The following is a 27721-nucleotide window of genomic DNA, read 5'->3' as shown; positions in this document are numbered from 1 at the left end:
GAAAAAGCGAGGGAATTCCAGAAAAACATCTATTTCTGCTTTATTGACTACTCCAAAGCCTTCAACTGTGTGGATCACAATAAACTGTGGAAAATTCTGAAAGAGATGGGAATACCAGAGCACCTGACCTGCCTCTTGAGAAACCTGTATGCAGGTCAGGAAGCAACAGTCAGAAGTGGACCTGGAACAACAGACTGGTTCCAAACAGGAAAAGGAGTATGTCAAGGCTGTATACTGTTACCCTTCTTATTTAACTTCCATGCAGAGTATATCATGAGAAACGCTGGGCTGGAGGAAACACAAGCTGGAATCAAGATTGCCGGGAGAAATATCAATAACCTCAGATACGCAGATGACACTATCCTTATGGCAGAAAGTGAAGAAGAACTAAAGAGCCTCTTGATGAAAGTGAAAGAGGAGAGTGAAAAAGTTGGCTTAAAGCTCAACATTCAGAAAACTAAGATCATGGCATCTGGTCCCATCACTTCATGGCAAAAAGATGGGGAAACAGTAGCAGACTTTATTTTTTTGAGCTCCAAAATCACTGCAGATGGTGACTGCAGCCATGAAATTAAAAGAAGCTTACTCCTTGGAAGGAAAGTTATGACCAACCTAGACAGCATATTAAAAAGCAGAGACATTACTTTGCCAACAAAGATCTGTCTAGTCAAGGCTGTGGTTTTTCCAGTAGTCATGTATGGATGTGAGAGTTGGACTATAAAGAAAGCTGAGCGCAGAAGAATTGTGGTGTTGGAGAAGACTCTTGAGAGTCCCATGGACTGCAAGGAGATCCAACCAGTCCATCCAGAGGAGATCAATCCTGGGTGTTCACTGGTAGGACTAATTTTGAAGCTGAAACTCCAGTCCTTTGGCCACCTGATGCCAAGAGCTGACTCACTGGAAAGGACTGATGCTGGGAAAGATTGAGGGCGGGAGGAGAAGGGGACGACAGAGGATGAGATGGTTGGATGGCATCACCGACTCGATGGACATGAGTTTGAGTAAACTCTGGGAGTTGGTGATGGACAGGGAGGCCTGGCATGCTGCAGTTCTAGGGTTGCAAAGAGTCAGACACAACTGAGCGACTGAACTGAACTGAACTTATATTTAATCCCGATGTTTCAGCGATATAAGCAAGGGACGGCCTCAAGCAGTAATAGCTGTTGTGGATGCATTTATATCTTAACTACTGGATCTCCTTTCTACTCTTCGCTGCCATTCTTCCTAAAGCAGCTCAGTAGAGGCTTTCTCACTTTTCCTGCTGGCGCCATACTGAGAGTGAGAAAGAACTAGGGAGTCTGTGTTCCTAACTTTCCAAATCAAAATAAGGCAGTGAACTTGGGTCAAATTCTATAATGTCACAATCCATTTACAAAATGAATTAGTCTTTTGCGAGTTATCTTAGAAATGTAATGTTCATTAATTACACAATCTTTTATAAAGAAAAAAAAGTTTTTTTTTTTCAGTTCCAAATAACTTAAAAAGTGAACTTTTAGAATACAAGTCACTTGAGCAAGATGGAAGCTTTTTGTACTGAAAAGTTATACATATTATTTCTGTTCTGTTTAGTCTATTAGAATGATTAACTAGCAGAAATGAAAAATCATATGCATTTAACACCAGCTAAAATGCATCCTTGGGAATTTCCTGGTGGTCCAGTGGTTAGGGGGCACAGGTTCAATCCCTGGTTGGGGAATTAAGATCCTGCAAGCCACGTGGCAGGGCCAAAAAAAAAAAAAAGCATCCTTAAAAACTACAAATGACATCAGGAATAAAACAAAAAAAGAATAAACCCTGTGGCACAGAGAAAAGACAAAACTAGTTTTCAAACTCTGAAACAGGAGCTAAGGAAAATAGGTTGTGATTTACGACTATTATTTAAGCATACCAGGCATTCAAGGTTTTCTTTTCTTTCTTTCTTTGGCTGTGTTATGTCTTAGTTGTGGCATGTAGGATTTTTGTGTGTGTGTGTGTGTGTACTAAGTACTTTATGAAATTTACCACTCACAGCACATGTTCACAAATAAGCTTCAAACATCAAAGGGACTCTGATATTCTTAAAACCCAAAGGCTAGTAGATAAAGGCCCACCTTTCTGATCTTTTCTGCATTTGAAGAAATGAGGATTTTTTTTTTTCAGTTGTGAACTCTTAGTTGCAGCATGTGGGATCTAGTTCCCTGACCAGACATGAACCCATTCCCTCTGTGTTGCAATGGAGCATGGAGTCTTAGCCAGTGGACCATCAGGGAAGTCCCCAAGGTTCCATTTTATTTTTTTTCAAGGTTCCTTTTTAAAGCAAAATAGAGGTAGGTTTTACCTAAAATTACACTCAACATGTCTTAGAATTTAAGGCATTTTCTCTAAGGTAGATGCCCACTGTACAGGTGGGGCTTCCACTCTGCTGTTAAGTCTCAGTGTAGATTTTCCTTAGATATGTGCCATTAGTCAATGTACACTCTTACATATGTTTTACACATGTTTTACTGCTTTACACACTTCTTTTCACCATGTTTTTGACTGCAGGCTAGTGGAAACAGTGAGTAAGTGGCAGGGGATGGGTATATATCCCAGGTCTGCCACTGACATGCCAAGTAAATCATTTAACTTTGCATAGCCAAGTGCTCAGTTTTCTCCTGAGTTTGACGAGATTATCTCCCAATTCCTCTTAAGGTTTTGTGACTAGTAATTAAGCTAGTTCTAAATGATTCATACACATCCATTTGTATAGTCAATGTTCAACTCATCATTGTTACAAATTACACGTAGCAAGTCTGCTCTAGATTATAAGCATCATATTTAAGAGTTAAAACAATAATCTGTATATCAAGAAACTAAAATTCTTACATATCAGAAAGCCAGATGAGAAACTTCTGACTTCTGGACATGGTGTGTGGTTCTTTCAGCCTGAGGGAAAATAAAATTTAAATTAGAATCACAGGAATATATCAGTGTGATAAAACAAGTTCAAAAAAAAAATCATTGCCTTGATTGTACTTGGTATATGCCTCAGTTCAGTTCAGTTCAGTTCAGTGGCTTAGTCGTGTCTGACTCTGCAACCCCGTGGACTGTGGCACTCCAGGCTTCCCTGTCCATCACCAACTCCTGGAGTTTACTCAAACTCATATGTCCATCGAGCTGGTGAAGCCATCCAACCATCTCATCCTCTGTCGTCCTCTTCTCCTCACGCCTTCAATCTTTCCCAGCATCAGGGTCTTTTCCAATGAGTCAGCTCTTCGCATCAGGTGGCCAAAGGACTGGAGTTTCAGCTTCAACATCAGTCCTTCCAATGAACACCCAGGACTGATCTCCTTTAGGATGGACTGGTCGATCTCCTTGCAGTCCAAGGGACTCTCAAGAGTCTTCTCCAACACCTCAGTTCAAAAGTATCAATTCTGCGCTCAGCTTTCTTTATAGTCCAACTCTCACATCCATACATGACCACTGGAAAAACCATAGCCTTGACTAGACGGACCTTTGTTGATAAAGTAATGTCTCTGATTTTTAATATACTGTCTAGATTGGTCATAACTTTTCTTCTAAGGAGTAAGCATCTTTTAATTTCATGGCCGCATCTGAGTTAAAGTCACCCATTCAGTCCATTTTAGTTCAATGAGTCCTAAAATGTCGAAGTTCACTCTTGCCATCTCCTGTTTGACCACTTCCAATTTGCCTTGATTCATGGACCTAACATTCCAGGTTCCTATGCAATACTGCTCTTTACAGCATCAGACCTTGCTTCCATCACCAGTCACATCCACAACTGGGTGTTGTTTTTGCTTTGGCTCCGTCTCTTCATTCTTTCTGTAGTTATTTCTCCACTGATCTCCAGTGGCATATTGGGCACCTACCGACCTGGAGAGTTCATTTTTCACTGTCCTATCTTAAAATTTGGGAAAGGACAAAATTAAATTAGAACAAAGCCCATTTGGATTCTCTATTTTCATGATTGCAAGCTAACTTCTTGCTACACTCTTCAAAGTTTAAAATTTAAAAGTTATCATTCTAAAGATCCCGAGTACCCAGAACCCATGTTTCTTTCTTTTTTGGTGAGGCCTCTTTCTCTTGCCTTGTCTGCTGTAATTTTGTATGCAGTAGATGTAAACACACAGCAAACTTTACTATGTATTAAAAGATATTTAGGGTAAAAATGGGATTAGAAAGAAAACCCTAAAAACATTTTCTCCTTTCACTTTTTTTTTATGTTTTAAAGGTTTATCAGTTTTATTTTTCTTAAAACATTTTATTTTATAATGGGGTACAGCCGATTAACAATGTTGTGATAGTTTCAGATGAACACTGAAGGGACTCGGCCATACATATATTGATATACATATATATTTTTTCCATTTATTTTTATTAGTTGGAGGCTAATTACTTTACAACATTGCAGTGGTTTTTGTCATACATTGACATGAATCAGCCATGGATTTACATGTATTCCCCATCCCGGTCCCCCCTCCCACCTCCCTCTCCACAAAAATATGGAACACTTCACGAATTTGCGTGTCATCCTTGCGCAGGGGCCATGCTAATCTTCTCTGTATCGTTCCAATTTTAGTATATGTGCTGCTGAAGCAAGCACCATATATTGATATATTATCCATTTTCTCCCAAACTCCTCTCCCATCCAGGCTGCCTTATAACATTCAGCAGAGTTCCATGTGCTATACAGTAGGTCTTTGTTCATTATAACGGTTCATCAGTTTTATTTATTTTTTTCATTTATTTTCACTAGTTGGAGGCTAACCACTCCACAATACTGCAGTGGGTTTTGTCATACACTCACACGAATCAGCCATGGAGTTACATGTATTCCCCATCCCGATCCCCCCTCCCACCTCCCTCTCTGCAGCATCGAAACATGTATATTATCTATGGTGAAACAGATCACCAGCCCAGGTTGGATGCATGAGACAAGTGCTCGGGCCTGGTGCACTGGGAAGACCCAGAGGGATCCTTTCACTTTCAATATCTGAAGACCTAGGCCCATCCTTTTAAGACATCTTTCCTACTGAAAGAGTACACTTGACTTTCAGACCTACAATGAGTTCCTTCAACCTCTTTGATGTTGAGAGCACCACCTGTATCATTAACTTTGGGCTATGTCCAGAGACTTCTCTGACTAGTTAGTCTCTCTACTGTGAAGATTGCTCAGCTTCTTTCAGTTAAACTGCACAGTGATTTTTTTTTTTTTTTCATTTATTTTTATTAGTTGGAGGCTAATTACTTTACAATATTGTAGTGGGTTTTGTCATACATTGACATAAATCAGCCATGGATTTACATGTAGTCCCCATCCCGATCCCCCCTCCCACCTCCCTCTCTACCCGCTCCCTCTGGGTCTTCCCAGTGCACCAGGCCCGAGCACTTGTCTCATGCATCCAACCTGGGCTGGTGATCTGTTTCACCCTAGATAATATACATGTTTCGATGCTGTTCTCTTGAAACATCCCACCCTCGCCTTCTCCCATAGAGTCCAAAAGTCTGTTCTGTACATCCGTGTCTCTTTTTCTGTTTTGCATACAGGGTATCATTACCATCTTTCTAAATTCCATATATATGTGTTAGTATACTGTAATGTTCTTTATCTTTCTGGCTCACTTCACTCTGTATAATGGGCTCCAGTTTCATCCATCTCATTAGAACTGATGCAAATGAATTCTTTTTAACGGCTGAGTAATATTCCATGGTGTATATGTACCACAGCTTCCTCATCCATTCGTCTGCTGATGGGCATCTAGGTTGCTTCCATGTCCTGGCTATTACAAACAGTGCTGCGATGAACACTGGGGTGCACGTGTCTCTTTCAGATCTGGTTTCCTCGGTGTGTATGCCCAGAAGTGGGATTGCTGGGTCATATGGCAGTTCTATTTCCAGTTTTTTAAGGAATCTCCACACTGTTCTCCATAGCGGCTATACTAGTTTGCATTCCCACCAATAGTGTAAGAGGGTTCCCTTTTCTCCACACCCTCTCCAGCATTTATTGCTTGTAGACTTTGGGATAGCAGCCATCCTGACTGGCGTGTAACGGCACCTCATTGTGGTTTTGATTTGCATTTCTCTGATAATGAGTGATGTTGAGCATCTTTTCATATGTTTGTTAGCCATCTGTATGTCTTCTTTGGAGAAATGTCTGTTTAGTTCTTTGGCCCATTTTTTGATTGGGTCATTTATTTTTCTGGAGTTGAGCTGGAGGAGCTGCTTGTATATTTTTGAGATTAATCCTTTGTCTGTTTCTTCATTTGCTATTATTTTCTCCCAATCTGAGGGCTGTCTTTTCACTTTGCTTGTAGTTTCCTTTGTTGTGCAAAAACTTTTAAGTTTCATTAGGTCCCATTTGTTTATTTTTGCTTTTATTTACAATATTCTGGGAGGTGGGTCATAGAGGATCCTGCTGTGATTTATGTCGGAGAGTGTTTTGCCTAGAGGAGAACATATGCACAGTGATTTTCATTCTCCCCAGATCTTGATTCTTGTTTCCTTTCTAAGTCCTCTTGTCTACACTCTTAGGATTACCCTGAGTCTCCACACTTAAATTCATTTAAAAAAATTTTATTTTATTATTTATTTTTTAAAAGGCGAAAGATTTATTTGATATGAAGAGAAACCAGAGTATTATTTATTTTTTAACTTGTCTTTAAATTTTTGGCTGTGCTGGGTCTTCACTGCTACGCACAGGCTTTCTCCAGTTGTCGCAAGCAGGGGCTACTCTCTAGTTGCGGTGCACAGGCTTCTCACTGCAGTGGCTTCTCTTGTTGCAGAGCGCAGGGCTTCAGCAGTTATGACATGTGGGCCCACTAGTTGTGGTTCATGGGCTTAGCTGCTCCTCGGAATGTGGAAGCTTCCCCCACCAGTGATCAAATCCATGTCCCCTGCCTTGGCAGATGGATTCTTAATTACTGGACCACCAAGGGAGTCCTTAATTTTTTCTCTTTTTCTCTGAATTCAGTTTTTATTTGAAGCTTTCTAAATAAACTCCTTCTATTCTCCTAACTCTACCCGAGGTAGAAAGTCCCAATTGCATTTTCAGGAATTCCAAGAATTTAAAAACTTTGAAATAGTAATTACCTCATTAAACACAAACTATTACATTGCCTTAGGAAGTATCCACTCTCTTTCATTAAAAAAAAAATACAAACACAATATTCTACCAGTGTCTTAATCCATAATCACTTTTTAAAGAAAAAAATTAGTTCTATGAAATCTGTTCACATCTGTAATTTAATAACATTTCCTTCTAAAAGGAACACCTGGAGATGATCTCGAGAGCACAGCAGTCCATTCTAGACCAGAGGAAAGTGAAGTACTTTAGGGATAAATGGTTAGGAATTATTTTAATTTAGCAGACAAGAAGCGATTTCTGTTGTTTCGTCTGAGAAACAGCTACAGAAATTGCGAATAAACACTATTATAACTGGGAATAACTAACAAACTCAAACTGGAAGACAAGCGTGAAACACAGATGCTGAGTACAAGAGTGCTGACCAACTTCTTTTTCTTACTGATATTTTCTAATGATTGCTGTATGTTCAGCTTAATTTTTTATAGTTCTGTGGGGATGAAAAAAGTTCTCATGCAGGTGAAACCACATTTAAATGATCTCTCCAGAAGCTCCAGGGAAATTTACAGCTAGGAATGACATTCTAAGGGTGTGGGATTGTGAGATGAAGATCTTTGTTACATAAAAATGATAAAGATAATTTAATGATAAAAGCTATCATTTATTGAGTGCTTATTATTTGCCAGGCAATGCTGCAAGTGTTTTATACATTTTAATCTTTGTATAACAGTAAATTAGTGTGTGAAAAACAAGGCTTTATACCCAGTAGAGAAGTTACACAAATATGAGTATCCGAGAATCCCTTGGACTATGAGGAGATTAAATCAGTCAATCTAAAGGAAATCAGTCCTGAATATTCATTGGAAGGACTGATGCTGAAGCTGAAGCTCCAATACTTTGGCCACCTGATGAGACGAACTAACTCATTTGAAAAGACCCTGATGCTGGGAAAGGTTGAAGGCAGGAGGAGAAGGGGACGACAGAGGATGAGATGGTTGGATTGGCGTCACTGACTCAATCGACACGAGTTGGAGCAAGCGCTGGGCGTTGGTGATGGACAGAGTTGGTGATGCCATCCAACCATCTCATCCTCTGTTGTCCCCTTCTCCTCCCGCCTTCAGTCTTTCTAAGTGTTTATCTTAGTTTTCCAGTAATCACTAACTGAGGAAAACAGGGTAATCACTTACTTCAATATGATAGAAGGCATTGGGATTTCAAAAAACTGTTCTCGAATGGGCACAAAGGGCAAGAGGCCAGTGAAGAACAGGCCAAGAATGAGCAGAACACGTTGTAAACTGAAGAGTATAGGAATTTCCGAATTCTAAAAGACACAAACAATATCAGAGGATTATTTCACAGCCTTCAAGATTCCCCAAGACTGTATCTTGACATCTGTTTAAAGTATTCCCTAAATCATCAACATCCACTTCCAAACACACTACACTTAGAAATGACTGGTCCTTGGCAAATGGGTCAGGATCTATCCTGGAGTCCTATAGTATAAACCGATACTCAAGTTTCCCCATTCATTCTCCACTTTCTGCTTCTGCAGCACCAGTCCTGTCTGTCGGTGGTAGTCTTTCTCACCAGAGATTAAACATATCAAATTTAATGGAACAAGATGAAGAAATAATGATATGAAATATTCAGTAACCTTCTACATATTCAATAACTATACATATATATATATATTATATATTTTAAATAGGATATGATACAGATATATGTTGATAGTGTTGCAAATATTCACATTTTCATCTCGCAAAACTGAAACTCTATACTAAACAAATCCCCATATTCCCCTCCCCCAGATCCCCCATGTCTATCTTTAAAACAAATAAAAATTTTAATACATTTGAATGTTTCTGTATAAAAGTAATATATTGAAAAAATCATGCAAAAACATATTTTATTTAACATTCAGTCACTTAAAAATATAGACCTATTTATTGGCTACTTAGCTGCGATACAGGGAATGTTTTTTGTGGCATGCGGGATCTAGTTCTCTGACCAGAGACTAAACCCAGACCCCCTGCAGTGGGAGCATGGTGTCCCAGCCTCTGGACTACCACCAGGGAAGTCTCCGTCCCCTCTTTTTTAGATTTCTTTCCCATTTAGGTCATCACAGAGCATTGAGCAGAGTTCCTGTGCGGGAGAGTAGGTTCTTCTTAGTTACCTATCTTATACACAGTAGCATATATATGTCAGTCCCAATCTCCCCATTCATTCCACCCTCCTCCCATTCTTTTATATTTCTAGCTTCTAGCATCTGGGAAGTAAAGAGCTAATATGAAATTCTTATACATCATAATTTAAGAATTATAAAAGATGCATGAATTATATAAGCAAGTTCATAGCACAAATGACAATTACTGTTGAGACATTCTTCCTTAGTTGTTTGAAAATTACTGCTGAAATCTTGGGAGTTTTTACATTCTAAAATGACAGAAGGCCAGAGATGTCTAGAAAAATACATGAATCAAGGGGAACGTTCTGTGATTCTCAGCCAAAAGTGAACATGTTATTTTGAAATAATTATAAACTCACAGGAGGTTGTAAGAATATACTAGAGTCCCATTTATTCTTAAGGGCAGCTGCCCCATCTGTAACCAGATGTATCAAAACCAGGAATTGACAGTGATATGTTACTGTTAGACTGTCGACCTTACTCAGTTTTCACCATTTTTAAAACTTGTGTTCATTTGTGCATGTGTATAGTTAGATGCAGCTGTAATCCATGTATAGGTATGTGTAATCACCCCCAGTCAAGACACAGAACTGCTCCATCATGACAGAGAACTCCCTCCTGCTACCTCCTTAATTAAGTGAATAATTAATTTATGTGCACTGTTTTCACTTTACTGAGATAAATGCCCAAGAGTAAGATTGCTGATTAATATGCTAAATGTATGTTTGGTTTTCTAAGAAACTACTCATTTAATTAAGAGTGGCTATTTTATTTTACATTCCCACCAGCAATGCATGTGAGATCAGTTTCTCCTCATTTCTCCAGCATTTGCTATTATCACTATTTTTAATTTGAAAAAAAAAATTGAATGATGTAAAAAGGGGCTTCCTTGGTGGCTCAGATGGTAAAGAATCTGTCTGCCATACAGGAGACCCAGGTTCAATCCCTCAGTCGGGAAGATCCCCTGAAGGCAACAGCAACCCACTCCAGTATTCTTGCCTTGAGAAACCCATGGACAGAGGAGCCTGGCCAGTTAACAGTGCATAGAGTCGCAAAGAGTCAGATACGACCAGGCTAACACACACACACACAAAGATCAGCAGGTCATGAAGCCTCCAGTATATTATCTTGCTTTTGTCTCAGTTCTATATTCTTGGGGATCTGAGGTCACTCAGCCCATTGATTATTCTGTTCTGTCCTTTTGTACACAGATAAATAAAACTTATCACTTGCCTTAATTAGAGCCTCATTACTTTTGATTGTACTTTTAATTATAGTGGTGCTGATTTTGGATCTATGCTTTCCTTCTTTGCCAGGAAGAAAGGTCTTTTCAAAAGAATTCTTTGTATTTTAGAATTGCAACTTGTGTCATGATATTCCTTCTGCATCATCACTTGTATTCTGAAAGAGAATCTTCAATGCTTAAGATTTTTTAACTCTTTGCATTTCAAATCCTCTTAGCTGACTATGAGCTAAATTTGCTTGTAGAGGCTTAGTGTACCATTTCAAAATATATCCAATTTTTATAGATATATTTTCTTCAAACAGAAACATTTCAATTTGTGGATGGCTGTAATTCAATATGCTACCTGATAATCTTTTCATACTGTCCATCCTAAAGGAAATCAGTCCTGAATATTCATTGGAAGGACTGATGTTGAAGCTGAAACTCCAATACTTTGGCCACCTGATTCGAAGAGCTGACTCGTTTGAAAAGACCCTAATGCTGGGAAAGATTGAAGGAGAAGGGGATGACAGAGGATGAGACGGTTAGATGGCATCACCGACTCAATGGACATGAGTTTGAGTAAACTCTGGGAGTTGGTGATGGACAGGGAGGCCTGGCGGGCTGTAGTTCATGGGGTTGCAAAGATTCAGACATGACTGAGCGACTGAACTGAACTGAATTGAACCTGATAACCATGATTTAACTCTATCTGGGAAGTAATGTAAAGAAAAGCTTGAGTTGTAAAGTTGAAGGACTAAATACTTTCCTTCATTCAAAATTATGCAAAAAAATTTTGATTATCGAACAAAAACCAGACACTAAAAGACATATATATATATACCTAATAAAATGAATAACATGTTGGCAAACAACTAATATTATCATGTGAAAATAATAATTCTGTGAGCCAGTCCAATCATAGTGAACTTAATTACAAGGTCCATTATCTACTAAATCTATTATCTATAAATTCATTATGTCTATTAGTAAACTTCTGGTTAGCTGCTTCCATCCCATACTATCTGTCTTTGTATCAAGGCTATGAAATAAGATATTTTAAAAAAGTTATTACTGTAATTAAATTTTATAGACATACAACAACAACAAAGACAGAACATTCTGTATCTTTTTTTTTTCCATTCTGTATCATTTTTGAAGCTTACCTCTTTGTAGCACTTTTCTACAATTTCATAACTGGCATTACCCCACACTGTTATATGTTCTCGTCTGTACTGCTTGACCAATTCTGAAACCTACATGTGAAAATTCAAAATTTTATTCATGTGACTATTTGTAAATCCACTTACATGATTTTACTTATAAAATGGATTACAACTATCTGCCAGTGCTTAGTATAAAATTTTGAAAGAACTGATAATTAAATTCAGATTTCATAAAGTATAAGAAATTACATTTACCACTGTATGATTTATCTAATAGAATACAACTGTTTAGTAACTGGACATAAACTAAGTACAAATGAAACAAGTGAAACTGGAAGAAGTAATTAATTACATAAATGCCACAGCTATGGAGGTTCACAGGAGCTCAAGCTTATCCATGACTGAGACATGACAAGTCACTCTGAAAAAAGGCTTTCCTACAGTCGAGTGATCTCTTCTACCAGGGTAGTATTTAAAACAATGCTGGTCCCTAGAGTATTACATTTCCTTGAACACTGTCAATCTATGCAGGCACCTACTCTAGCTGTATCTAGTTTGTGAAATCGGATTGCAACACGCTCAGAGGAGGCAATGCCTTAAGTACCTTCTTAATCAGCAAATTGTTGTTGACTTTGATATCGATGTTAATGGGAGTGTTAGGAAAGGCCTCAAAAACTTCCTTCAGTAATGGAATTCGGTTATCTTTTCCTTCACATTGGCATGCTGAGGAAGCAAGATTTTTAAATGTATTTTTAAAAGATCACTTTTTTTATGATTAGAAAAGTTAAGAGTATGCAGTCATAACAGGACACTTACAAAATGAGGCAAAGTATAAAGAAGAAAAGAAAAATCATCTAAAAATCCAACAATTTAGATATAACCATTGAGACCATTTGATGTACTTTCTCTCTTTTTTCCTATACATAATCTAATGATGCTATAATATTGTGTCTCTTCAGGTTTTAACTTGATCTTTTTACATAAGTAAAAATAAATGTTAATATAATGCATTTATGATTATGATTAAAAGTTTTCCATTATACTTTTTGAGAAAACTGTAGATTCAAATGTAGTTTTAAGAAACAATATAGAGATTTGTACAGGGTTTATCCAGATTCCCCAATGGTAACCTTTAGCAAAACTGTAGTATGATATCATAACCATGACATTTACATTGATAGAATCCATGGATCCTATCCTGCAGTTATTATTTTAAATAAATTTAAGGGTTTAGAATTTAACCATTCTCCTTAAAGGATAACATAATCTGCCTCTTCAAAATATGCCATTTTGGCATAAGGAATATTTTTGAAGTGAAGGCAATTGAGAAGAGGCAGGTACAAGAAAAGTTCTCTGTGCCCATCCCCCATCTGCCTAAAAACAAGACTAAACTGCAAAAATAAACAACAACCCTTGACCCCTATCAGCACCAAAGGACTCTATATGACAAACTACTGACTAGTTTTTATCTTCCATCAACCCCCCATATTTACCTTTCCACCATTCGCCACTCTAGACATTCAAAGTCCTTTTTTCCTTTGTCTTGTCACTTTTCTGAAACTTTACTGGATTCTATTTGCTTGTTTAAGATGCTATATAAACTCAAGTTCTAGCCACGCCCTGAGCTTCCTCCATGACACATACACATTAATAAACTTCTATTTTTCTCGCGTTAATCTTTTTTGTTACAGAGTCCAGATGAGAAACTAAAAGAAAAGAAGAAAAAAATTTTTCCTTCCCTAGACCTTACTACTGGATATTGAGATTGTTTCTAAAGTTTTGCTTACAATATTGTAAAGCAATTAGCCTCCAATTAAAATAAATAAATTAAAAAAAATAAATAAAGTTTTGCTATGATATCATCATTGAATTTTTCAGAGACTGTAAATAATATGGTTAGGCAAGGGAAATGCATGCTAATTCAGTAATGGGTTGAAGAATTATATCAATGCAGTTATTCAAAGAAAACTGAGTCATGAAAAATCAGAAGAGGATTTTTAATCATTCTTTTTATTTTCTGAGGCCTTTTTTATTCTTTCCTTAATTCCATTTGCTCTCTAATTACTTATATAACATACTATATAACTATTATAAAATTTTCCCTTCCACCTGAAACTTCAATTCCACTAACATGTGAATAACAAAATTGTGAAAGATCCTTCATTTCATCCTTATGGTACAGCAAACCAAAACAAAGAAGCATATCAAAAAAAGTAATTTAAGTCCAAGTTCTAAAACTTTTTAAAATACAGGCTCGTGTGAAAAGCAGCATGGGAATGGGAATATTAAAAAAAAAGAAAAAATATGTTATCATTTTGTCTGTTCTGTATTTTATTCTTACTGTCTTTTTACTATGCCTTATAATTCAGATGGGGCTCTGGGTCATTCTGATGGGACTGTTAATCATTTGGCTTTGTCTCCCAGCCACAGAGAAAGCACATAACCTTTTAAGCATAAAAATATGGACCACAGGAGATGTTGCCTAAAACGGATCCTGTACTTTTGAACTTATCATAGGTCCATTTTTATGTGAAGAAGATGTACTTGAGAACAAAGCTAACATGATGAAAATGGAACAAAGAAATGGAAATAAGAGACAGACAAATTATTGCTTGAGCAACTGGAATCAGTTGTTTGAAGGCATATAACCTCTAGACTTTTTAGTTATGAGAAAACAATAAATTATTCTTATAAACTTCTCAAACTATTTTCAGATGGATTTCTAGTATTGATAACTCAAAGAGTTTGGACTCAGACTATAGAACTGAACTATAAAAATTAATTATGTTAATACACAAAAATTTAGCTATAGTTTTTATCTAACCAGCACCCTTTCTTCCTTAGGAAAATCGCATCTCCTGCATTCTAAATTGTTCTGATTGGGCTGTCAAAAACAGGACCTTCTCCCCGATCACTCTCACAAGTAGGCAAATGACCTAGGTCTGGCCAATTGTAATAGCCTGTCCCTTTATCCACATGAACAGTTCAAGATGGACACATGACCCAAGTCTAGCCAATCAGTGCCTTTCTCTAGAACCTTTCGTAAGTAACGTCACAGTACAGGCAGGGGTCAGAGTGCAGGCAGGATGTGAATTTATAGTTGTCAGTGATCATATTCCTGCCACATATGCAAAATTCATCTATAGTAAAAGAAGGTAAGACCCAAGAGAAGCAGAACAATGGAATAAAGCAAAATAGTCCTTTTATGTGCCCAAGGATCCCATAATGTTTAATATCAGATCCACCATATCCTAGAGAGTTAATGGTAAAAATAAATGTCTTCTTTCCCCCTTAAGCTAGTGTAAACTGCTCTCTGTTACTTATAATTTAAAAAGTCTGAACATGATGTTCTATTTCTACAGTCCAACATGGCAGCCACTGGCCACATGGGGCTATTTAAATTAAGATGAAATAGGGGACTTCCTTGGTGGCCCAGTGGTTAAGAATTCTGCTGTTTTATTACAGGGGGCATGGGTTCCACCCCCCCTGGTGGGGGAATTAAGATTCCCCCATGCTGCATGGTGTGGCAATAAATAAATAAATAAAATTAAATAAAATTTAAAATTCAGTTACTTGGGTATACTATTCACATTTCAAGTACTCAACAGTCACATGTGGCTATTGACTATTGTATCAGACAGTACAAATGTAGAACATTTCTATCAGTACAGAAAGCTCTATTTAGGCAATGCCATTCTAGTTAGATTTTTGTTAGCTTATTCAATGTGGAAAAACTAACTTCGCAGTCCAAAGAATTACCATAGACAATAGCTATTCACACCTAAGTAAGATGTACACAAGGATCAACTCAGAAAAAGGTCAGACAAAACTAACTTTGGAAAAGCAACATGACACATTACACAGTAAGAATAACATTGAATCAAACAGTGGGAGGGAAAACAAGGAAATGAAAATATGCTAAGAGAATAATGTGTGTTAAAGCGATGTGAAGATATTTAAATTAGATGACTCAGCATAGAATAAAGAGTTGGAGGAAGAAGTTTGTCCCCAATATTGTTGCAGGCAGAGAATAACTAGCGGGGAAATACTACCAAAAGGGAAAGAGGAAAATAACATGAAAACATGAACGCTAGATTTAGAGTATGCCATAGGATGTGCTGGTTGATGGAACACATGAAGTGGCTCTGAAGCATACTAGAACTTTAAAACAGATCACTACAGTCAAATCTAGATCCAAACTATGTATTTTCCATGGAAAAGAGGTTATTTTCAAGTAAGCAGGACAGATAAAAATAAACCCTTTGGTTAACACATTTTCATGTTCCTCCTTTAAGTTTACTTTTTAATGTAGCCCGTGGTACATCAAAGCACCTTTAAAAAGAAAACACTTAATTCTTCTTCACTTAAGTTGTGAACCACAAAGAAAGCAAGAGGCCTAAAATCTGTATTCCTCTGAGGGTTAATTCCCTCTCCCCTTTTTCTTTCTCTTCCTCCAGTATTTGAAGAAAACAACAGTTCCAGGCAGGGGAATAGAAGTGGAAAAAAACTGAACAACTTTCTGCCTAATCTGAGTCAAGTTTTTACAGTACTATATAGAAGTCTGTTTCAAATACAATAAACCTCACGTTTGAGGCACAGCCTTTAAGCTAATTACTTGACTTGAATACAATAAGAATGAAGGTTAATTATTATTAATCATTAAATTTGAGAGTGCATGGCATTGCTACTAACATGCAATTTGAAGAGACTCTGTAGCTAGAGGGGCAGTACAGATAGCTGAACACTGGCCTGGTAAGGAGAAGACCTACTTTCAAATCCCAGGTCTGTCATTTTCTTGTTATATGACCTTAATCAAGGAAATTTACACATTTAGGACTCAGTTTACTTTCTGTAACAAGAGGAGACAGGGTTAGATGATTTCAAAGGTCTCTTCCCTTTCAAAAGTTTTATGGCTTATCTGGGAGATATAAAACCAGGGGAAAAATTTTTTTTTCTCAAAGCATCTTATAAACTTTGTGAGGCTTTGGCTTTGCTCTTTACAAAGGAAAAATTGGGAAAAACTTCACCTAGGAAATTTTGTTAACTTTTCCAACTCCACAAGTGGCACCAGTACTGAATAGTTTTGCAAGTTATAATCCTACTAATTATAAGAATGAAAGGTGTTTCATCAAATCAGCAAAAGCTTAATGGTACTTACTTGGAAGGCAAAGTCAAAAAAAACCCCACAAACATCAGATTGAAACGTCCTGTAGAGACAGCCCATGCAAACAGGTTTCTGATTTTTATTTGGCTCTCTACGGTTTTTTCACGGGGTCGCCAAGATGTGGACACGACTTAGTGACTCAACAGCAGCAAGCTTTCTCAGTCAAGGAGAAATTACATGGGCCAGTTTTAAGTTTAGCTCACAGAGTGGTTACAGGTCTTTTTGAAAATTAATATCAACAGATCCTTGATGTTTAACCAAGGTTTCCACTATATGCAAGCTTTACCAAGGACCACGACAAGAACATCATGCAGTTTTCCTGGGCTACATGTGAATCACTCAAAACATGAGGTTGAATTGTCAAGGGAAGGGAGCTCAGCACCTGTAACTCGAGGTGGTGTATTTTCCATCCTAACCTAACTAACACATCGGACCAAGGGACATGTCTCTTTGTGAGAAATGTTCCCTCAAAAGAAAAAAAAAAACAAAAAAACTATCTTGCTGATTAGAAAATGAAGATGACTAGGAAATGGATGGTTTATTCGACTAACGGAATTCTCTTACTGATTTAAAATACGGAGTAGCTAAATAGCATAGAATGAAAAAATTACAGAATTGGCAAGGATCCGAAAGGGGTCCCTTTAATTTCTTTTCATTTATTCTTCTTATTTATGATGGATTATTTACTACAAGTTATAGTAATATTCTAGAATTTGAAGCTTTAGAAGTACAAAGTATCCCTAATAATATCTGGGTTTCTCATAATTAATATTCAGACTTAAATGGACTAAATTTAGATAGAATGAGTCAATTAATAAATCCTTGAGCATCATCACCTCAGGTTTAGATAGCCATCAAGATTTCAGATTTGTAGGCCTGCACAAACAAGCTCTGAGGGAAATACTTTTAGTTAGAATTTCTTATCACAAGCTAATACACATGTATTTCTAATTCTCAACATAAATGAATACTTAGTATATTCATAAATGAATACGCTAGTGTAAACATTTTGTCTGCAAATGTAAATTATTACCTTTTTGAAACGAGACATCCAGTTTGCCAAGGTAAGGTGGGAGTTCCTTTAAAAGATATGATTGAAAAAAGTTAACTCTCAAAAAATAAAAAGTATTTTAGCATCTTAACATTAAGAAATAAAGATTTGCTTCTTTGAAAAATACTCTCTAGCAGAACAGCCCCAGCAGCAAACTGACTGTATAATTACTGACTTTCATGACTTACAGGAAATCTGTACTAATACAAACCATTTGTCAATAATAAATACACAAAGATCTCAGTAGACAAAATATCAGCAATAGACAATTCAAAGGGAAAAAAAATCATAAAGAAAAAAATCTTCAAACTCACTAATAAGGAAATACTAATTAAAATTTAATCTAGCAAATCAGGAAATTCTTTGTTATATATATATAGTGCCCCAAAATGGTAAGGGTGTGGCAAAATGGAAATTCTTTTAATATCAGATAGAAAAAGTCTTTTGAACACTTTTAAAAACCAAGCTGGCAACAGCAACTTTCAATACATATTAAGAAACTATTGGGAATTCCCTGGTGCTCCCACTGGTTAGGACTCTGTGTTTCTGCCTCAAGGTTCCGGGTTCAATCCTTGGTCAAGGAACTAGGATCTCACAAGTCACATGGCCAAAAAAACCCACAACTATAATATTCCTGATTTTTTACCCAGTAATTTCCCTGCTGAGAGTTAATTTGTGTGTGTGCGTTAGTCGCTCAGTCATGTCTGACTCTCTGCAACCCCATGTACTATATATAGCCTGTCAGGTTCCTCTGTCCATGGAATTCTCCAGGCAAGTATACTAGAGTGGGTTGCCATTTCCTTCTCCAGGGGATCTTCCCGATCTAGGGATCAAACCCAGGTCTCCTGCACTGCAGGAGACTGTTTATTCTCTGAGTTGCCAGGGAAGCCTGAGAGCTAATTTGGTGAAATAACTTTATTTTTTTTATTTTTAAAGATTTTTAAAAATGTGAACTATTTTTAAAGATTTTTTAAAATGTGAACAATTTTTAAAGTCTTTATCGATTTTTTACAATATCGTTTCAATATTAGTTTTTTTGGCTGCAAGGCATGTAAGATGCCAGCTTTCCAACCAGGGATTGAACCCACACTCTATGCATTGGAAGCTGAAGTCTTAACCACTGGACCACCAGCAAAGTACCAGGAAATAACTTTAAATATAGAGAAAATTTTATTTTTACAAAACTTTATCTTTACACACATATAAATAGATGTTCAGTACAATGTTACCCCTAATGGTGAAAGCAGAACTAATTCAAATACCCAACAAACCAGGAATCGTTAAAAATAACAATATATCCACTCAGTATAATAACTTCAGTCATTTATGAAAAATAAGCATAGAATCTGAAAAGGCTAAGTACTGTATGATTCCAACTGTATGATACTTTGGAAAAAACAAAACTATGGAGACAATAAAAAGATTAGTCATTGTCAGGGGTTGGGGAGCAGGAAGGATGAATAGCTAGAGCACAGAGAATTTTTAGGACAGGGAACCCATGCTGTGTAACATTATATTAGTGGATACAAGTTATTTTCACGTATGCCACATCAAAACCTATAGAATATACAACATGGAGAATGAATCCTAATGCAAGCTATGTGGGTGGTGATGATGTATCAGTGTAGGTTCATCAACTATAACAAATGCTCCACTATGGAGCAGGATGCTGATAGTCGAGGGAGGCTGTATCTGTGTTAGGTCAGAAAGTATTTGGGAAATCTCTACATATTCTGATTAATTTTTTGTGGATATAACTTCTAAAGAATAAAAGTCTATTAAAAAAAAGGGAAAAAAATGTATGTCATGCCATAATGTTAAAGTGTTTAAAAATACAATATAAATAATATACAATGAGAACACAATCATGTAAAAGACATTCAGAGTATATATAAAGATAGCATCCTGTTGACATAAGTTTCCTTTAGGTGGTAGAATTAGGCATTGTTTTTCTTCCATTTATCAGTTTACTATAATGAGCATGTAAACTACTAAAATCAGATTTTTAAAAGGATTTTTTCCTATTCCTGAAGACTAAAACTAGTTCATATATATAATCTGAATCAAATAAATTGTAGAATATTTGCAACAAGTTGAACTTCAGTAGTTTTACATTTGAGGACTTCGGTAATTTTGTTGAAACATTTATCAAAATAAGTCTTCACAAATGTATGTAATGAATACAAATTCTCACTGGAAGTCAGAATAGTTTTTTAAATTTCCTTTGACATTCATTAATCTTTAACTTTTTTCCTTATTTATTGAAGCGCTATCTGGCACTTACCATTTTAAAAAATCTTATTAAAATACCTATTAGTTATTAGTTTATCATGCATTTTTACTTACACAGTACTTGAGATCAGAGATGTTTACATTGACCCCTGTTGATCTCTTTAGGTTCTCATCATGTGACACTACAACTTGCTCATCTTTTGTGATATGGCAATCCAATTCCAACATATCAGTTCCAATTGTAACTGCGCTGAAGAAACACAAAGAAAAATAATGACATTCTGAAACATAAGCAAACATTTAGGTTACGTACATTAGATGAAAAAGATTAAAAAAAAACAAGAAAAAGACCAGAGTGACATCAAAATAGCAGAAAATCCCATAATACTAAAATTTCTCAAGATTATTGTTTATTATGAATAACTGATATGAAAATATTCTATGTGAACTTAGAATAAATAAGAGACTCATGTTGCCTCCTTTCCATAACAAGCAATCCCTAATTTGGCAACCCAAACTAAAGGAAAGGCTTCCCTGGTGGCTCAGTGTGTAAAGAACCTGCCTGCCAATGCAGGAGACGTATGTTTGATCCCTGGGTCAGGAAGATTCCATGGAGAAGGAAATGGCAACCCACTCCAGTATTCTTGCCTGGGAAATCCCATGAACAGAGGAGCCTGGTGAGCTATAGTTCATGGGGTCTCAAAAGAGGTGGACACAACTTAGTGACTAAACAACAACACAAATATAAAGGAAAGAACACTGGACCAGAAGTTGAAATTTGGGTACCAGTTCCTACTTTGCTATGAACTTGCTGTGTAACTTTGGGTGGGTAAATGCCCCTCTCTGGGCCTATATTTCCACAACTACAAAATGAAAGCTTAAGGAACAAAACAGGATGCCCACTTCAGCCACTTAAATTCAGCATAGGATCAGAAACTCTGTCGGGGAAGTTAAGCAAGAAAAAAAAAAAGCACCAAAATTGGAAGAGAAGTAAAGTTATCACTATCTGCAGATGACAAAGTCTCATATGTAGATAAAAAGGTTTCACACACTACGTCAAAACTAAAAAAAAAAAAAAAAAACCCAGTAAATTTCAATACAAAACAAAAACACAAAAATCACTTTTATTTCTGTACACTAAGAATGAAAATCTGAAAAAGAAATCATGAAACAATTTCATTTACAACAGCATCAAAAAGAATACAAACTTAGGAATTAACTAAAGAGGTGAAAAGCTTATACAATGAAAACTACAAAACACTGTTGAAAGAAATTAAAGAAGATATAAATAAATGCACAGACACCCCATGTTCATGGCCTGGAACACTTCATATTGTTAAGATGTAAATACTACATTGATCTACAGATTTAATGCAGCTCCTATCAAAATTTCAGTGATTTTTTTGCAGAAATAGAAAATCTATCCTAAAATTCATATGGAAGCTCGAGGAAGCTCAAATAGCCAAAACAATCTTGAAAAAGAACAAAGTTGGAAGACACACACTTTCTAATTTCAAACTTACTACAAAGCTTCAAAACAATGTGGTACTGGCACAGAGACAACATACAGACCAAGAGAAGACAGAGTCTAGAAATCTTAGCATATATGGCCAAATGATTTTTGACAAGGATGCAAAGACTATTAAATAGGGAAAGGGCAGTCATTTCAACAAATAGTGCTGAGAAAACTGGATATTCACACGTGAAAGAATGAATTTGAATTTTTACCTAAAACCATAGCCAAAAATAAACTCAAAATGAATCAAAGAACTGTAAGACCTAAAGTGGAAAAAAAAAGAACTCAGAAGAAAACATACAGAAAAAGCTTCACTGAACTGGACTTGGCAATGACTTATTGGATATGACACCAAAAGCACAGGCAACAAAATTAAAAATAGACAAATTGAGCTTCTTCAAAATTTTAAAAGTTTGTGCATCAAAGGACATCAACAGACTAAAAGGCAACTCACAATGGGAAAATCACCTATCTATCTGATAAAGAATTAACATCTACAATACACACAGAATTCCTAAACTGAAACAACAAGAAAAACAACCAGAGTAAGAAATGAATAGGCATTCTGCAAAGAAGATGTGTCAATAAGCACATGAAAAGATGCTCAACATCATTAATCATTAGAGAAATGTAATCAAAATACTTCACTCCCATTCAAAAGACTATTAATAAAAAAGAAAAGAGGGAAGGAAGGAAAAAAGGAAAAGAAAAACAAATGCCACAATATTGATAATCCTTGCAGACATTATGCTAGGTGAACAAAAGCAAAAATACAAATATTTTTTTATTCTACTTATACAAGGTACCTAGGACAGTTTATTTAACAAAGTATAATGGTGGTTATCTCAAATGCTAAAAGATGATGTTCTTAAAGTGCTGCACTCAATATACCAGAAAATTTGGAAAACTCAGCATTAACCACAGGACTGGAAAAGGTCAGTTTTCATTCCAATCCCAAAGAAAGGCAATGCCAAAGAAGGTTTGCACTCATTTCACATGCTAGCAAGGTAATGCTCAAAATCCTTCAAGCTAGGTTTCAGCAGTACGTGAACCGAGACCTTCCAGACGTACAAGCTGGGTTTAGAAAAGGCACAGGAACCAGAGATCAAATTGCCAACATCCATGAGATCACAGACAAAACAAGGGAATTCCAGAAAAACATCTACTTCTGCTTCAGTGACTACACTAAAGCCTTTGACTATGTGGATCACGACAAATTGTGGAAAATTCTTGAAGAGACGGGAATCCCAGACCATCTTGCCTGTCTTCTGAAGCCTGTATGCAGATCAAGCAGCATCAACGGACTAGTCATCAAGAACAGCGGACTAGTTCAAAATTGGGAAAGGCGTGAGTCAAGGCTGTATACTGTCACCCTGCTTATTTAACTTATATTGAGAGCATATCATGTGAAATGCCAGGCTGGATAACTCACAAAAGCTGGAATCAAGACTGCTGGGATAAATATCAGTAACCCAGATAGGCAGATGACACCACCCTAGTGACAGAAAGCAAAAAGGAACTAAAGAGCTTCTTGATGAAGGTGAAAGAGGAGAGTGAAAAAACTGAACATTCAAAAAACTAAGATCATGGCATCCAGTTGCATCACTTCATGGCAAGTAGATGGGGAAAAAATGCAAACAGTGCAGACTTTATTTTCTTGGGCTCCAAAATCACTGAGGACAGTGACTGCAGCCATGAAATTAAGATGCCTGCTCCTTGGAAGAAAAGCTATGGCAAACCCAGACTGCATATTAAAAAGCAGAGAAATCACTTTGCTGACAAAGCTCTATATAGGCAAAGTTATGGTTTTTCCAGTAGTCACGTGCAGATGTGAGAGCTGGACCATAAAGAAGGCTGAATGCCGAAGAATTGATTCTTTCAAACTGTGGTGCTGGAGAAGGCTCTTGAGAGTCCCTTGAACAGCAAGCAAGATCAAACCAGTCAATCCTAAGGGAAATCAACCCTAAATATTCATTGGAAGGACTGATGCTGAAGCTGAAGCTCCAATACTTTAGCCACCTGATGCAAAGAATTAATTCACTGGAAAAGACCCCGAGGCTGGGAAAGATTGAGGGCAAGAGAAGGGGGCGACAGAGGATGAGATGGTTGGATGGCATCACTGACTCAGTGGTCATGAGTTTGAGCAAACTCAGAGACAGTGAAGGACAGGGAAGCCTGGCGTGCTACATACAGTCCATGGGGTCTCAAAGAATCAGATACAACCAAGCAACTCAACAACAATAGTGGTTAACCAGGGCTGTGGGGTGAGGAGGCTGGGGAGTTATTTAACGGGTACAGTGTTTTAATATGACATGATTAAAAAGTTCTGGAGACAAAAGCTACAAACTTCTAGATATAAGATGAATACGTACTAGGGATGTAATGTATAGCATAATGACTATAGCTAACTGTTGTGATATACAGCAAAACTGTTGAGAGTAAATCCTAAGAGTTCTTTTCACAAGGAGAATTTTTTCCTTTATTCTTTTTATTGTGTCAATAAGAGAGGATGAAGGTTAGCTTAACCTACTGTGGTAGTCATTTCACAATATATGTAAATTAAACCATCATGTTGTATGTCTTAAACTTATACAGTGATTGTATGTCAATTATTTCTCAAAAAAACAAAAAAAAATTTGTAGAAATGGATAGTGGTGATGGTTGTATAACAACGTGATATACTTAATGCCACTGAACTGTACACTTAAAAATGGTTAAGATGGCAACTTTTACATTATGTACATTTTACCATGATAAAACAAAAATATTTTAATTGTCTTTCAAAAAATAAAAAGCTTGAAAACATCAGAACAGATAATTGCTAAGGTTTCTTTCCCCCTAAGATCTTATGACTGATACAGAAGGCGTACCACAGTGGTTAAGAGAACAAACATTGAAAAGGAAAAAAAAAAGTAAATATGTGAGGTAATGGATGTGTTAATTTGGTGAGAATCCTTTCACAGTGTATACACACTTATCATTCATCACATTGTGACACTCTGAATACATTAAAATGTTGTCAATTATACTTCAATAAAGCTGGAAACAAAAAAAGCACAGATATGGGAACCTGCATTCAAATCCTGACTCTGCCACTTACTTGGGCAGTTATTTTTTTTTTTAGATTTTCCTGTAGTTTATTTATTTATTTATTTATTTTTAGATTTTCCTGTAGTTTTTTTTTTTTTCCATTTATTTTTATTAGTTGGAGGCTAATTACTTTACAACATTGCAGTGGTTTTTGTCATACATTGACATGAATCAGCCATGGATTTACATGTATTCCCCATCCCGGTCCCCCCTCCCACCTCCCTCTCCACCCCATCCCTCTGGGTCTTCCCAGTGCACCAGGCCTAAGCACTTGTCTCATGCATCCAACCTGGGCCGGTGATCTGTTTCACCCTAGATAATATACATGTTTCAATGCTGTTCTCTTGAAACATCCCACCCTCGCCTTCTCCCACAGAGTCCACAAGTCTGTTCTATACATCTGAGTCTCTTTTTCTGTTTTGCATATAGGGTTATCGTTACCATCTTTCTAAATTCCATATATATGTGTTAGTATACTGTAATGGTCTTTATCTTTCTGACTCGGGCAGTTATTTAGCTTCTCTAAGTTTATTTGCAAAACAGTGATAACATTAGCTCTCTACATCTCCTTCCCACCTTGCTCCTACATTCCAAGCAGCCCCATGCTCTAAATATTTCTTTTGCCTGAATGTCTTTCATAGAAAAACAACATACAATAAAATAACAGACACAAGCTTGAACAGGCACTTCTCTAGTGATAATTTCTAACTGGCCAATAAGTTTATGAACAGGTGTTCAACATAAAAGTTCCACAGGGAAACAGAAATTAAAACCACAATGAGACAGCACTATACATGCAACAGAATGCCTAAAATTTAAAAGGAATGACAATAAGTTAGCAAGACAGTGGTGCAACTGGAACTCTCATACATTGCTGATGGGAGTGTAAGTTGGTAAAATCCTTTGAAAAATAGCCACCTACCCTATGACACCTCTGGAGAAGGGAAAGCAATCCACTCCAGTGTTCTTGCCTGGAGAATTCCATAGACAGGGAGGCCTGGTGGGCTATAGTCCATGGGGTCATTAAGAGTCGGACACGACTGAGTGACTTAACACACACACACCCTATGACACAGCAATTCAACTTCTGCTAAGTGTGTATCTTCTGAGAGAGATGAACTTATTTGACCATTAAAAAACATGTACAAGATTATTTCACACCTCATGGATGAATTTTACAGATATAAATTGAAAGAAAGAAAAGCCAAAGACAAAAGTATAAATACTGTATGATTACATTTATGTTATCAGGAACAGAAAAAAGTCAACCGATTGTAATAGAAATTAAAATAATGGTTATCTAGGGGAAAGGAGTACAGACTGGGAGAGGCCACAAGGGTGCCCTCAGAGGTGCTAGAAATGTTCTATACTTTTATTTGGGTGGTGATCACAAGAGTGTGTATATGTATATTAAAATTATTTGGGCTTGTGCACTTAAAGATTTGTGCATATACCAAATGTATATTATACACACTACAGTAACAGTTTAAATAACAGTTTTTAAAAAATAGATACTTATTTGGCTGTGCCGGGTCTTATTAATACCTGCAGCTTGTGGAATCTAGTTTCCCCACCAGGGACTGAATCTGGGCCTCCTGCACTGGGAGCGGGGAGTCTTAACCACTGGCCCACCAGGGAAGTCCCACAATAACAGCTTTGTAAGTCTTTCTTCTTCCCCTTGTCTGCTAACTCTTACTTGTTCTTCAGGTGTAAACTAAGAAACTAGGACTTCAGGACACCTTCCCTAATCCTGCCCTGCCCCCCGCCACATCCCAGACTGGATTTTGTAGCCTATTTACTGATTATTTGACAAATTGCCAGGACTTCCTGCACCACCTGTGTTTACTAAGTCAGAGTACCTACTGCACTCTTTCGAATATACCTACTTATCTTCCCCTACTTGCCCAATTAGACGGAAACGGTGTCTGGAGCATGGCTCGTTTACTGTCGCATTCCTAGTGCCTTGGCACAGGGCTGCTCACAGCATGCATTGAATTAATAAATGAAAAGAGACAGCTCTCTGGATATGTAAAAAGCTTACATAGCACTTTATGAATCAATTACCACAGATGACATTTTCAAGATGAAAAAGAAAGTAAACGTAGGTAGGGCAGGGAGAGAGTTTTAGGGGAAAAAAACCTTTCCTTCTTTAAAATTCAAGAATGGACACAGTAAGAGCTGAGTGAGCAGAGTGAGAAAGCAGGAAGGAAAAAATGTAAAGCAGGTAAATTACAGTTTGTATAATATATTCCCATACATTTAAATTGTTTCCCAGTGTTTGTGCATAAGGTTATGTCACTACAACTAGATAGTAAATTCCTAGTGAGGAAGAGTATTTGTTTCATATTTTCCAACGTTCACAATGTTGGGTATGTTGCAGGTAATCACACATTTCTAAATGTGCAGAATGAAGCTATGTTTTGGTTATCAACATCCAACTAGTACCTAAATGTTCATCAGTGATGATCCATTGTTGTTGTTCAGTCGCCTAGTTGTGTCTGACTGTGACCCCCATGGACTGCGGCAGGCCAGGCCTCCCTGTCCCTCACCATCTCCCAGAGTTTGCCCATGTTCATGTTCATTGCATTGGTGATGCCGTTCAGCTACCTCATCCTCTGACGCCCTCTTCTCCTTCTACCCTCAATCTTTTCCAGCATCAAGGACCTTTCCAATGAGTCATCTGTTAGCATCAGATGGCCAAAATACTGGAGCTTCAGCTTCAGCATCAGTCCATAGTGATGATCCAAAGCCACAGTGAAGGAGAAGGAAATGGCAACCCACTCCAGTCTTCTTGCCTGGAGAATCCCATGGACGGAGGAGTCTGTTAGGCTCCTCCGTTCATGGGGTCTGCAAAGAGTTGGACACAACTGAGCGATTTCATTTTCACTTTCCATTAAAATAGTTCATTTCTTTAAAAAAAAACAAAAACAAAGTCACAGTGAATTGTTTAGTCGCTAAGTCATATCCGGCTCTTTCTGCAACCCTATGGGCTGTAGCCTGCCAGGCTCCTCTGTCCATGGGATTTCCCA

General features: G+C 37.1%; 1 protein-coding gene and 1 non-coding gene across 7 annotated transcripts in view; both read right to left on the bottom strand.

The window, feature by feature from the left end:
- GDPD1 (glycerophosphodiester phosphodiesterase domain containing 1) overlaps window positions 1-27721 on the bottom strand; it is a 62570-nt gene that overhangs the window by 11676 nt on the left and 23173 nt on the right. For all 6 annotated transcript variants that reach the window (XR_011492098.1, XM_070478558.1, XM_070478559.1 and 3 more), the window contains exons 3-8: window positions 20201-20336; window positions 17837-17882; window positions 12244-12362; window positions 11640-11729; window positions 8248-8381; window positions 2845-2904 (exon numbers count right to left, since the gene is read on the bottom strand). Coding sequence is in view for 5 of the 6 variants with exons in the window: in XM_070478558.1 (XP_070334659.1) it covers window positions 2845-2904; window positions 8248-8381; window positions 11640-11729; window positions 12244-12362; window positions 17837-17882; window positions 20201-20336 (585 nt within the window). In the remaining variant the exon portion in view is untranslated. The remainder of the gene's footprint in view (window positions 1-2844; window positions 2905-8247; window positions 8382-11639; window positions 11730-12243; window positions 12363-17836; window positions 17883-20200; window positions 20337-27721) is intronic.
- LOC139039357 (U6 spliceosomal RNA) lies at window positions 4476-4582 on the bottom strand. The gene has a single exon (XR_011492663.1). It is a non-coding gene; the product is annotated as a U6 spliceosomal RNA (small nuclear RNA).

Source organism: Odocoileus virginianus, chromosome 17 (genome assembly GCF_023699985.2).
Source record: "Odocoileus virginianus isolate 20LAN1187 ecotype Illinois chromosome 17, Ovbor_1.2, whole genome shotgun sequence".
In the NCBI taxonomy this organism is placed as follows: domain Eukaryota; kingdom Metazoa; phylum Chordata; class Mammalia; order Artiodactyla; family Cervidae; genus Odocoileus; species Odocoileus virginianus.
This window is presented reverse-complemented; position numbering and strand designations above follow the sequence as displayed.